The 13,578-nt window shown below is 37.0% G+C and overlaps 1 protein-coding gene across 1 annotated transcript in view; it reads left to right on the top strand.

Annotated features, from left to right (window-relative positions):
- CTNNA3 (catenin alpha 3) overlaps nucleotides 1-13,578 on the top strand; it is a 314,978-nt gene that overhangs the window by 32,422 nt on the left and 268,978 nt on the right. Inside the window, exon 5 of the mRNA XM_026042683.1 lies at nucleotides 591-710. Within this exon, the coding sequence (XP_025898468.1) occupies nucleotides 591-710 (120 nt within the window). The remainder of the gene's footprint in view (nucleotides 1-590; nucleotides 711-13,578) is intronic.

Genomic DNA, 13,578 nt, shown 5'->3' on the forward strand with positions numbered 1-13,578 from the left:
TACATACTTACTATGATAATTCCCTACAGTTGGATTTATATTGTTCTATTTGAAAACTGCCATTTCAAATAATGTCATTTCAAATAATGCCAAAACTGCCATTTTTAATAATGGTGTACATATGAAGTAAGTATTAAATTTTGTGATTAATTCTCAAACAAAATATAATTAAGCTTGTCACAACTTCCCTACAAGATGTAAGCACTTTGCCCAAGGTGAGTCTTCAATTTTGCAAATTGTTCACAAGTAAATTAGGTTGATAATTTACTGTAATTTACTGTAGCGTGACACAGGAAAAGATCTTTACCTTTGGAGATTGACATGATCGCTGATGTTGTATTTTTATGTAATTCTAATCTATGAAGTTAATTAGAGGATTTAATTTAATTACACAGGGCATATGTACTGTGCTTTGAGTTCTGGAGTTGATTGAAAAACAAGATTGCAAGGATGCTTGTGTCCACTTTTAGAAGATGGCATACTAGGAGATAATTGAGTCTCAATAATATTAGGATTTAATAGAATAAAATCCTAATACAGCAATAAATACAACTTGGTGAATGACAATATTTCTTTCTGTCCCATCACAGTTTCAAAGAACATTTGAATCACTAAGAAATGTATCCAGCAAAGCTGATCTACAGAAAGCCTATCAGAAGTTTCGAAAAGATCTGGAAAATCTTGATTATTTGGCATACAAACGTCAACAGGTAAGAATGGAAGCTTTGTAGGAACACAGAACACTGGCTATAAATACAACACAGACAACAAAGATGATACTCACAGACTTACTGTTCTTTCAGACAGTTATATGCTTCATGTAGCATGATATTACATATCATATTAAGGTCAGGTAAGCCATAGGAAAGGTGGAAATAATTTCTAGTGCAAATTATATTGGAGTGCTTTTTTACTTCTGAACAGGCTGCTTTGTCTTACAGAAAGATGTGTGAAACAAGTAGGTGAAACTTAAACTTAGCAGGCTATTAAATATTGCATTAACACACAACATTAGAGCATAAAAATATTTGGATCTTTTGATTTGAGGAATGAACTACATCTGTAGAAGTTATTGGAATCAAATACTGACTGTATCTGCAAACCATTGGGGTTTAGTTCTTTAGGAGTGAACTGAAAAGGCTAGATTGCATCAAGATTTAACTTTCAGTTTAATCTTAGTCATACTTGCTGTCACTTATGCATGGCTTTTGTGAGAATGTCTATTCTTATAATAGATCCTCACTTATTTTTGTATTCTTAGAGAAACAAGGCTTTGCTTTTTCATGTAAATATAACCCATTTCCTCTGTGTGCTGTGTGTGCAGAGGTTGGAGGGTTTTGTTTTCTGTGTATAAGTTGGGTCACTAGGTGTCAGTGTTATCAAACACATCCTTTGTTTGAGGGCCACTCACTTCCAGTCTGTTTCCCTCAGGTAATTGATTAGATTGTTAGAAAATCAGTAAAAGGCTGAGAGGCAGATGGTATCTGAACATGAGAATTTCTTGTTCTTGAGTTAGGGAAGCCAAGGAACGATTTGCTTGGGTGAGGTTCAGTGTTGCATGCGCTTTTCCTGGTTGTAATATGACATGGTTCTTTGTGTCTTCTCACATGAGGCTACCAGCAAGCAAAGATGGTGTTTCTACTGGKGACTAATGCTAGCTTTAGCTTCTGTTGTGTTCCTGTAATTACATCAAGCATAATAAATGTCAAATCTGTATAGGGTTAGAGAGCATTTTTGAGCTGTGAAGGCATTCTAGTTCTAATAATTCCATCTCAGACTCTCACCATGTTTTTCTTGGGAATAGCTTRCTTTAGTCTGAATTCTCATTCTTAGCTTTGCAAAATTCCCTGCTATTTCAGGTGATGTGTGTCTAGTCCTGTAGAAACTGTGTCAATAGCGTACTGCATTCTTCATGGAGCAGGACATCTTTCTTCCTGTTCTCAGGTCTTTACTACCCAACTCGTACCCACCTTTCAAGTATTCTGAGACTCTTGACATCCTTACTTGATATAAGGTGTGCAGATGCCTTCCCTATGCTGTTTCTGCAGTCTTTCTTCTCAGCAGATCTGTACTGGCAGAAGCTTTTACATTTGGATGTACTAAAGCTGTATTGGCTATAAAATCATTTCCTGCTTTCCAAAAGCAAAAGATTTACTTGTGTGTGCATTTTTTTCTAACATCTTCTAAAATGCTATTCAAATTTTAAGAAAATAAACTGGGCAAAAGCTGAAATTGGAAAATAATAAGAGACTAGAGATGTTCTGTTTGTCTTAGTTGATTTACATTATATACCAAAACAGTTGCTTTATGGTTTAGGATGTTGTTTTCCTGAGTAGTATTTTTACCTGGTTTTGAGATGAATATTCCGTTGAGTATCAATAGAATGTACTGCAGAATCTGCAGAGTGAGTTTTGACAAGTTGACATATCTGTCAGCTATAAAAAGCATTCTGAGTTGCTTCCTGTTTGGGAAAGAAAATGATCCTATGAAAAGATCAGTGTTCAGTGTAATTATTTTGGAAAATGCACAGACCTAGATTGGAATTGGAGCTCTTCAGAATTTAAGGGATTCTTTTTTTCTTTGAGGTTTGGGGAATGATCCACCTTTAATTGATAATATTTTATATGCTCTAGTAGATTAAGAAAATAATCAAAGCCCTGATGGTAAAATGTTGAGTCATAACATCTTGTTTGGAGAAAAACCATAATTCAAAAGCAATAGTCAGTAGTTTTCTGCTTCTGCCCTTGTTTCTTAGACGTGAGACATGAAGTGCAACATAGCAATGTAATTTCGCAGTGCTGAAGTTTTCAGGACAGATGAGAGATTACAACTTCGTCTTTTAAAGGATATTTAAAATGATCCACGTTGATTCTAATTTCTAAGTATGGAACAAACCTCTATGAGTGGTGGAGGTAAACAAGAGACAAAAATGTCGGGAGTGTTGATTTAAGTCATGTTTTTTAAGTTACAGTTTTCAAAATGAGATAGAAACTCTTGCATTTTCAGATAGCAAGCAGATTGCTGACAGAAATGTCTTTTTAAAATGGGCAATGAGCCTACGAATTATATTCTGGCTTTCTTTAAAAAAAAAAAAAGAAGTTGTTAGCATGTATTGGCTAAACTTCTCATAGCTTTCTGAGTCTGATTTTGTGAATAGGCTGAGCAGATGTAGTGTGAGCTGATGCAGAACTAGTCAGAGTGTCTACCTCCTTTGGTTACTTGGGTCGTTGTAAGGGAGGAAGGTGGGAATTTTTTGGAGCAGGAGGWTCTTCACCCTTAGCGGTGCTCATAGTGCTAACAATGCCTTTGGGATGCCTGTAATAGTGCTGGCTGTAACTCAAAGATGTTCAGTTTCTGCTGAGGTGTTTCTAGCAATATGACAATCCAAGAGTTGACAATGGAAGCTTAGTGCATGCACACACACAAAAAGAGTATCCCCTGGTAAAATGGTATTAATTTAAGGATTAGTTATTTGATTTTCATTTTGTGCCCTCAGGCCAGTTGTAGATCAAAGGACTTTAAATTATGTGAAACTGTTGAATCATTTAGGGATTACTTCCTGATCATGGTTATAGGCAAAGATGTTTTAAAGGGTCACCAAAAAAAATGAAGTTAGAAGCTGCATCAAATAAACTTAGGAGGCACCCAGGGATTTACTTTAATATGGGAAATAATGTTTCCAGGAGATGGAGCAGACCCCTTATCTGTCTTGCTGCAGAGCATGATCATCAGTACTGTAGCTGTCTTCATGGTCATACAGGTCATTTTGCATTTTAGAATTCTTAATTTTGGAAAGAGGATTTGCTTCTACAGTCAAGCAGGACTTCTCTTTGTTTGAATGTTTTTTTAAGATGCCATTATGTTAAGCATATCTGTTTATAAAATTACTGTATTTCAGAAATTGGGGCCAAATTTTCAGAAAAGATTATTACCTATAAACTGTTAGAGAGCTTTGTTGTGCAACAAACTCTTTAAGAAGGATGCTGAAAATTGAGGGAGCTCAGAGTAGAGGTGGATTATTTGTTGTCAAGAAAACGTGCATTATGGTGAGAAACTTAAGGAGCTCAAATTCTGTAGCTTCCCAGGAAAAAWTTATGGCTTAGAAATATCACAGATAGAAGTAGTCAACTAAGTATTCATTCTAGTACAAAGAAGCGCTGAAGACCAGAAAAGATGGACCAGAAAAGACTAGAAAGACCAGATGAAAAAGAAAAGTTGGACCAGAAAAGACGAGAAAGAAGATGAACAATTTATTTTGGACATTTAGCTGTTGAGATGGTTTGGTTAAGAGGTGCAGTGTATTTACAGCCTTATTCTTTGTATACGATGTCTGTAGAAGACAAGCAGTAACAGAGGTGCAAATTAAAGGGCAGAAATTGCTGAGGAATTTTTTAGCGCTTGTTCTAGTCAACAAAGGTGACTAATTTTTCAGAATTATTTTTCTAGCTTTAAAAGTGATAGAACTGTTAATTGTGTATTTGAGGGTTAAAGGAAGAATTATGCATTCTGAATTGCCAGTCTGGATTAATAAATGGGTGAGTTTACTTGCTTTGTACTTCCAACTTGTCTCTGCAGGGCTGCACATGATAGAATTCTGGTTTAAGAATTTTCAAATAAATCCTAAAGGGTTAAGTATTTAACTCCAGAGTAATTTTAAGGAGATGTAGGCACTTGATTCCCATAGGCGTCTTGGAAAATCCCTTTTTTTCTTTGTTTTGTTGATATTTAGTCATATGGAAAATAAATTGTATTATTTATGTTTCCATAATTCTAACTCTTCTCTCGGTGTAAGATCAACCATCAATAGTGTTGGTTTGTAATTAGAAATCTAATCAATTTATGCATTCATTTAGAAAGTGAACAACAAATCAGTCTGAGTAGTGAAGAAAGTATAAAATAATGATAGTTCTATTTTCAGCACCCAAGGACTCTTAATAGGTTTGTAAGYGTAGGCTTGTCATGCCTTCTACATCCAGGACGTTCATATGCTTTGCTAGTGGGTGAAGAACTTTTCACTCTTGCTGCCTGCCCAAGGTGCTGGTGTTGTCCTATGTACAGTCTGTGTTATGCATTCAGGGTAGAGGCCAGGGAGGAGTTTTTGCATCTCATCAACTTTTTATGCTACTTAACTTTACAACTCAAGTCTTCAATCTTTGTCTTTCTATAGTGCTCATCTTGCATGATTTTAAGCTATAAGTAAATCTCCAGGCCCTCATTTCTTTTATGCATGTATGGAAGCCAGACCTTTGAAAGTTGTCTCCTCAATTTAAAAGAAGGAAAAAGCAAATGACAAAGTCAAGAGAAAAGTGTGAGGTAGCAGAGATTTTTTTGAAGTGATTCTGTTTTGTAGTAATGACAAATGGCTTATGCAGGATGCTTATTTGGATGGCTTGTGCAGAGTTGTGTAAGTTTGGTCAAATTTGCACCTGAAATGCCTGAGACTTGTCCTGCATTTAGTACTAAAATGCTCTTCAATGCTAATAGCTTCAGAATCCAACTTTCATGGAAGTCAATGTGATGAGGGATAACAGCAAGTTGATAATAGTAGATGTTTAGTGTTATTATGAATGTAAATTATGATTTGAAAAGGATATTAACATTCCTGTTAAAAATAAAGAGTAGATGAGGTTCCCCTTTTGGACAAGTAAACTTGTATCAAAGATTGGAAGAGGAACCTTTCATACAGCTGTGGAAGGTGGATGAAACTTAAGTAAACAGGTGATTTTTTACTTTTCCAAGTACACAAGGGCGGGGGGCAGAGAGAGAKAGAGAGAATGAGAGATACAGCTGTGGAAGGTGGATGCTGGATGAAACTTAAGTAAACAGGTGATTTTTTACTTTTCCAAGTACACGGGGAGGGGGGAAGAGAGAGAGAGAGAAGATTATTTCTTACAAGAAATAATCCTTTCTTCCTTTCATGTAACCTGTGGCAGATATAAATATTATATAAAATGCGAAGACTTGAATTATCATGTGAAGTGACCATGGCAGAAAGCCCAAAAACATAATCTTGTGATTGATACTGGGAAGGAAATGAAACAGAGAGGGAGTTCAGAAACACTGTTATATTTTTCATGAATAAATGCAGTGTTGCTGTAATGGGATTGAGACAGATGTGTTGGTTTTAAATAATCTGCTTCTCACTGTCTTGAGAAAACAAAATGGGGCTTTGCGGTGCTCAGTAAGGAAGTATTTTATTTCTTTAATAGCTCATGGGTGTTAAAATGCAGTCCCATGTTTTGGCTTTAACAATAGTGTGAGTTTGAAGTGATCAAGGTACAGAGCTGCAGAGAGCTGTGATATTAAAGCACAAAAGGTGCTACTTATTTCATGAGACAGGTTAAAGATCATCCTATCCAATCTCTAGTGCAGGTCCAAATGTGGCAAGTGTCTGTGTGCAGAGCTGAGGTGGGTCTTTCACCCTTGCCATTGCTGGGATATCTTCAGCTGTTTGAAAGATGACTTATTTGTGTACTTGTGACCTGAGCAAATATTCAGAATACAAAGCATGGCTGGGCTTAGTCTGCAGTCCACACTTCCAGGACTAGAAAGAACCTGGCAATTCCTCTGCTGAAATGAAATGCTGGGAAGGGAACATAAAAGCAAGCCAGAAACAGCTGACATCCAGGTGAGCTGGTTCAGAGGTTGCAGAGGTTGATGCAAAGGTTGCAGAGGTCGATGCAAAATACAAGGGATAGAAGGAAGTCTTGTAGAGATACCATGCAGCCACATAGTAGTTGAGAGGTGTAATCATTTGACATTTTGCCTTATTTTTTTCAACTGAGCCTTAGAAACACTGCAGCCTCTACCTACCAAGTGGGTTGGGAAAACTCATCATGTCCGTGAAAGACACAAAAGTCGGTCCTGTATCAGCATGATCTTTCATTGGCTAATGTGTGTTACTTGAATCTGGACCCTTGCTTAGAGGTGTGTTTCTGTGAAAGCTTGTTGGAAAAGTTTCTCAGGCTTGGAATGACATTTGTTAAGGAGAGAGGGGAGATATTCAGGCCAGTACACTGCCTGTCAGCCCCTAAACTTGTGGGAGATTTCAAATCTGACATCTAACTGAACCTGAATTTCTCACTCCTAAGTGAGCCTTAGGCTGAAGCAGATCCTTTTCTGGCTGCTTCTAGTGTTAGGGCATTGTATTTTGAAGGGCCATCTTCTGAACTGTCCCTGATCTGCTCACCAGATCTGCCGAAGTACAGCAGGACTGATAGTCTAGTAGCTTTCTCTGCAGTGAGTGTAACGGTTGTCAYGTGTCTCAGGTCTGATCAGATTTTTCCTTAAACATGAGAGATGCCTATGGCTATCCTGTGCATGCAGCTGTCGTAAGTCATCATCACCATTTTCCTAGATCTGACTTTGTGGCTGATTATACTTAAGAAGAAACTTAAATATTAAAGGAGAAAGGGGAAGGTGGGAAAGAAATTCTCAAGGTTTTGAAAACAGTGAGGTGGGAAAAAAAAAACCCTTCTCCTTTCAATGGAAACAGTCTATCTAGAGCTTTCAAAGAAAATAAATTCAGAACTTTTTGGTGAATATCTTGAGACACCTAAATTAGTAGTTATCTTTGAGAATAATTTRTATTGTTTGATTAAGCCTGAACATTTTGTATGCCCTTGTTCGGAATAAGATTTAAACTAGTTAACCTGAGAGCGGAAGGTGCACTTTGCTCATGTCCTCTAGAAGAGTTCTTCCTCCCAGGCAGAACCGTGTGTAGACACTTTCAGTTCTGACTGCTGTTGTATTTCGTAGGGAACTTGTGTGTCCTTTTATGTCATTGATTCACATGGATTCTTGTTTCTGCTCCTTAAGATGACTCCTTAAAGCAGTAATTTCTGTGAGCACCATATGTATGTCCATGGAGAATTACTTTCTCAACTCCATATGATGACATTAATTTTATCACCAGTTGACTTTGAAGAAACAGTTCTCTCTTCTGATACTATGAGGAGAAATYGAGAATTTCTTTTCTTTCTTTCTTTCTTGTGGTAGAAGAGAAATTGAAAATGCTACTGAGTGTTTCTTTATGTTGTTTTTTTAGATAAATTATTAAATTAGGTATTAGTTTTAGTCAGTGAAAGCATCATGAATCCTTATCTTGGTGATAGGAGATGTTTTATGGTGCCTTCAACTAAAGGGTAAAATACTACTCTTACACTCCAAGTAAGATCATGGAAATTTCTTTCTAAGGCTGTAAATACACCCTATTGCTGCAAATATGCCTTAATGTTGATGACAGATACTTTAATACTGAGTTGGCAAAGAGGAGATGACAAATACCTTCATTGTATTGTTGTTTTCATTTAATTCTGTGGAAATTAATGGATGGGAATGTCCAATAGAATGTGACCATTTACTGTGTTGTCTTGCTGAAGTAGGTTTCAGAGCTTCCATTAACGAAGACAAGTGTTAATGTGGGCMCACATTGCGCAGTATAATCTGATACACTTTTTCATTTTTCATTATGTTTATATATAGTGGCTGCAGTTTTAGTTCAGGTGTTGTGGATTCTCAAACTTTGGGTTTTTTCATGGCAAAGGTTTTTTTTCTTAGCATCTCTTTTTTTTTAAAAAAAATGGGTGTATCTTTTCTAATTTAGATGTTGCCCCTGTTCGTGCCCTCGGACTTACCATCTGATTTCAAAATGGTACAAACTCTGAGCCCTGTGCTAGGGAATAAGTAGTGAAGCCTGCTATACTAATCCAGAAAAAAAGAGGCAGTTTACGTGTAGATTATCTCCAGGGTGGCAGAAATAAATGTCAGTGCTTTTTGGTCAGTGTTTAATTCTGGAGAATGATCTCTGTTTTAGTGAAATGAGTTCAAACACAAACACTAAATTTCATCTCTTAAAGCTAGTGAAAATATTCTACGCGAGTTACAAGGCAAAAGGGAACATAAAGAAAGGACAAGAATGTAATAAAATTCTAGACGTTTCAAGAGTCAGCAAGATAAATTAACATTTTGTTTAATATATATGGATATAGACTGGAATGTTGTCTGATCAAAGAGCAGCTCTCTTGATAAAACAGATGTAAATTTCAGAGGAAATGCTTTTTGATGTAGAATATATGTAGTAAAACAGGGCTCACTGGGGAATAGATACCCATAACAGAGAATTGCCAGTTTAATGTGAGACATATTTCATCATTAAATTAACATACACTGTTTATTAACCTGGTGAAAATAAATAATTGTAAAATGAAATTGTTTACTTTGGGCAAATTCATCAAAAATACTAAAACTAATTATCCTATGGTAAAGTCTGCAGTGAATATAGTTTTTTTCAGAGTACTGTATTCTCCTCTTATTTTTCCTATACTGTCCCCTCAAAGGAAAAAGAATATAAAAAACCCTAAGCTTTATTTATTTATTTATTTTATTCCCCCACTTTTTCTTTACTGGTAATAGCTTGGCTGCATGTACAGCATAGGTCAGGTATGATGATGGATTCCAGAATCACTGGTATAGCTGAACATGGATTTTCACTTGAATCGTTTGTCTTCCTCTCTATAGTGGCTTAACAAATGGCATGATGAGCTAAATGGTSCTCTCTTGAACTAATAGCTCCAGGGTAAGACAGGACCATGTCTTACATTTCAATATAGTTGGTAGAGTTCAGTAAACTAAATAAGTAATAAAGTGATGTATGCTCAAGAGCTAATCCTTCAACTGCCTTTATTTCTATAAGGCCTTCCTTATATGAGTTAGTGTGCTCACTGATGAAAGCCCACAAGGGATCTGGTTTAATTGCATCCAAATGTTTCCATTAGTTTCACCATATGGATCTCAGAAGAGCTGCCTAAATACAGTTTTGTCCACAGTGCATTAGCATTGATACTGCAGGCACTTTTATATAAATCCCATTCCCTTCTCCATGAACTTGACATTYCCCCTTTAGGGAAAACAAAGCACGAATAAGGACCAGCCCTGCTTTGTCAGACTGTTGTGGAGCTTGGGAATGCTGGAGGTGCCTTTGCCTTACAAACCCAGCACCGAAGGTCTTGCTGCAGTGAGTGGCAAGGGCTGCTGCTGCCCAAGGTGTCAGGTGGACCCTGGCTTTTGTTCAGCGTGAGGAAGTGGCGGTGGGTGGAGCACTCGTGTCTCCTCTTACTTTGAGCATTTAGCATCTGTGAAACAGCTCCATGCAGAGCTTTCTGCATATATTTGAAGACCTGAACTGGCAGTAAGCTGTTGGATCTAATACTGGGTTTAGTAAGGCAGGAGTGCTGTTCTCACTCCATTTTTACCCTTTATGTGCCTAAGAAAGATGGAAACATAGGAAATTGCTGGAAGGAGAAAGGAGTTGCATGCAAAAACTGATATTTTTCAATTTTATTTTTTTTTGTTCCTTGTGTTTTAAATGAATATATGCATTTCACCACTGCTTCCTACAGCTGAGTTCACTAATTCTTATATTTCATCAGGAATGAAACTGAGCAGCAACTAGAGATAGAAATCTGTGCTGTCAGTGCAATGCAAGGAGGTGAGGATGTGATTTACCATAATCRGTCATATTCTGACACCCTAAGAGTCAGAACAGGGATTTCATGGGAGTGCTCATAGTTGACATGTACACAGGGGATGACTTTTATTTATTTTTTTTTTTCCAGACTACTGTGTTGATAGCTAACCTCCTTCTGCATTTCCTAGACTTCTAAAGCTATTGGCCATGCCCTATCCTTAACACCCTTTCTGAAAGTAAGTTGTAACATTAAAATAAGCTGCTAGGTTGCCAAGWCAGTTGCTCAAAAAAAGAAGAAATGCCAGCTTTCTTTTTGCCTAAGAGACATAAACTTTTTCCTTATGCATGTCCAGGCTCCACACACAGTGAGATGAAGAAGTTGTACGTTGTATCATGTCTTGGCCACTTTCAGTATCCCCATCTAAACTCTTAACTTTTGTCACTGGACTCATTTTTTACACCTGCAGCTTCTTGTTATCAAACACTCTTTATAACAGAGAAACTGTCGTAATTTAAAAGAAAAAAAAAAATATGGTGCCCATTAAGAGTAAGTCCACATGTTAACCAAATGTCTGTGTCGCGTATGAAATTTGTGGATATATTTGGAGACAATAAAAGAGAGCAGTGGTTTGAGGAAATATCTGAGCTGTGGGGATATTTCAAGTTTATAAAACATATTCTGCTTAATGGAAGTTTGCATAAGTAGAAGTATATTTTTAGTACATATCTGTATTGAGGAGATGATCAAGCATGATAAAAGGTGCACTTTGCAGAAGATCTTTTTTTATAGTGTCATGCCTGCTTCCCATTAATACTTTTTTTTTTCTTTTTAAATCTATTGTCTCTGCAAATCAATAGCAATAGATCTTTACAACCCAAGTAGTCTGTGAAGACTTTAGAGAATTACCATCTGAGCTTATCTTCTCATTGACTTGGATACTGAGTTTCTATATTTTACATTCTGGCCTTATTTATACTGGTTTAAATCTGAAGCAGTTTAAAGAACCTAATAGCGTTATAAACTTAAACCTGTATAGCCAAGGTAAGAATCTGTTCTAATTGGACTGGGACAATTTCAGTAAATTAAATGTTTTAAAACTAAATTGGCTACATCTTTCTTTGAATCCTGGCTTTGATCTCAACTTGCACATAACTCATGTGAATTATACTCAGAATGGACATTAAGAAGACACAACAGTATTGCTATTACTGTATAATTCACTTYGAGATAATGGAAAAAACTTACTTAAAAATTGTCTTTTGTGGCAGGGATAGGTTTATTGCACACCTATTTTCTATCCAGAGAATATAGAGTGAAAGGAGTGTGGTGGGCTTTTTTTTAAATTTTTTGTTTTGTTTTGCCTGTTGTAATTATGTTTCCTTCCTGAATAGTTTTCTGTCAATGAGAGGAAAAAAACATTCTGCCTTTACATGGGTCCAAAGAAATAATACAATCAGGAGGGCTCTATAATAATTTCCCATGTTTTAGCTCTGATAAAAATTTTTCAAGGCATTTTACCACCTTTGAGAGAAAAGTAATAAGCAGGAGATATCAAGCAATCTTTTTACTTGTTTGTACTGTCTTCCTTTCTCAGAAATAACGTTTCTCCTGAAATTCTGTAGTAATTTCCATTAACACTTAGTCCTTCAAGACTAGATTTGACCAATACACTGTTGTGAACCACTCTTCTTTCAGATTGGCCAAGCCTGAGTCAAAATCCTCTCTATTTCTGCACAGAAGGGTAGAAATCTCTTTTTTCCCATGTTCAAGGCTGACTTTGCTGTCCGGAGCAAAAGTCTGGGCCTCAGTGACTTATCTTGCTGTGTGATCCAGAGTTTTTGGGAAGGCCCCAAGCACAGACTGGTTCTGTCTGGAATAAATGCTTGTGCTTTACATGCCCATCTGTGGAAGAGCATTGGGAGAATTCTGGTAACTTAGAGCGGTTCTGTAGCTCTGTTCATTATTAGCTTCTTAGTCTTTGCTTTGTGGGGGCTTAGCCTTCCTACAGAATGTTGATAATGACAAAGTCTGGAGTCCTGTTAGGTGCCTGGGATTTATTTTCCCAAAGAAATAGCTATGGGTGGCAAGTGTGTGTAGCAGGGAGAGTGTTTTGGGAAATGCATTTCAGGGGGAACTTCGGAGGGAAAAAGCTGAAGCTCTTTCAAGCCTAGAGATCAGTTAATATTTTAGGGGATACCCAGAAGTTTTTATCCTCAGAATCCCAGAAGGGTCTGCAGGACACAAAACTACTTCTGTTGTGCTTAGGGTATATTTCCTTTTTTTTCTCTACAGTTACTTTACTTCTGTAAAATAATGACATAATACAGTGTTCAGTATCTTTTAGCATTTTCCCTGTGTTGTTCTACCCAGGCAGCAAGATATGTTCTATTGACATACTGAATGCAATATAGCTTCWATTCATTAGTGGAATAAATTTTGTCTCAAAAGGGGATGAGCAAGGTCAAACATATATGTGTTCAAAAACCATCGGTCAGGTTAAGCATAAATGAGGTTTCCTGTAGTTAAAACTACATCTCAGGTTGCTATCATGAATTTGCATGCAAAACTTAGTATTATTTGTCAGATTCGGAATGCTGGTGATGGATCACGAGCTAGTCGGGAATCACTGGCAGCAAATGAGTGTTAAGCTCCTCTCCCCAAACCTGCTCGTGCTCTATTTGTGCCAGACAGTTTTCAGTCTGGAGCTCTGCCAGTAGCCAAGGTCCCTGCAGTCAGAAGCTTTCTGCATTCTCTTTGGAAATCATATCTTCWTTTATCATATGTTTAGATAAGATCCTTGGGGTAAAGATCCTGACTGATGCTGTGTTCTGTACAATACCAGAAGCTTGAAAATAACTACCTTTTGAAAATCTGTATCCTAATGCCATGGTCTGTGTGTGTCAACAGGCTGTGAACCTGCTGATTGTTTGGGTTTTTCTGGGCTTGCCCTGACCTCAGAGAATGCTTTTTTCACACATTGGCCTTTTATTATGGGAGAAGTGTCATAGCTGTCTTGATTTGAGCCATTGAATTCTGTTTCGCTTTAAAAATGAAAAGATGTTTTTCTGCTTTTTTTCTTGAGGCATCCAGTTTCCCCACAATGTTTCCA

Source organism: Nothoprocta perdicaria, unplaced genomic scaffold (genome assembly GCF_003342845.1).
Source record: "Nothoprocta perdicaria isolate Ctin4 unplaced genomic scaffold, notPer1 scaffold_310, whole genome shotgun sequence".
Classification (NCBI taxonomy): Eukaryota; Metazoa; Chordata; class Aves; order Tinamiformes; family Tinamidae; genus Nothoprocta; species Nothoprocta perdicaria.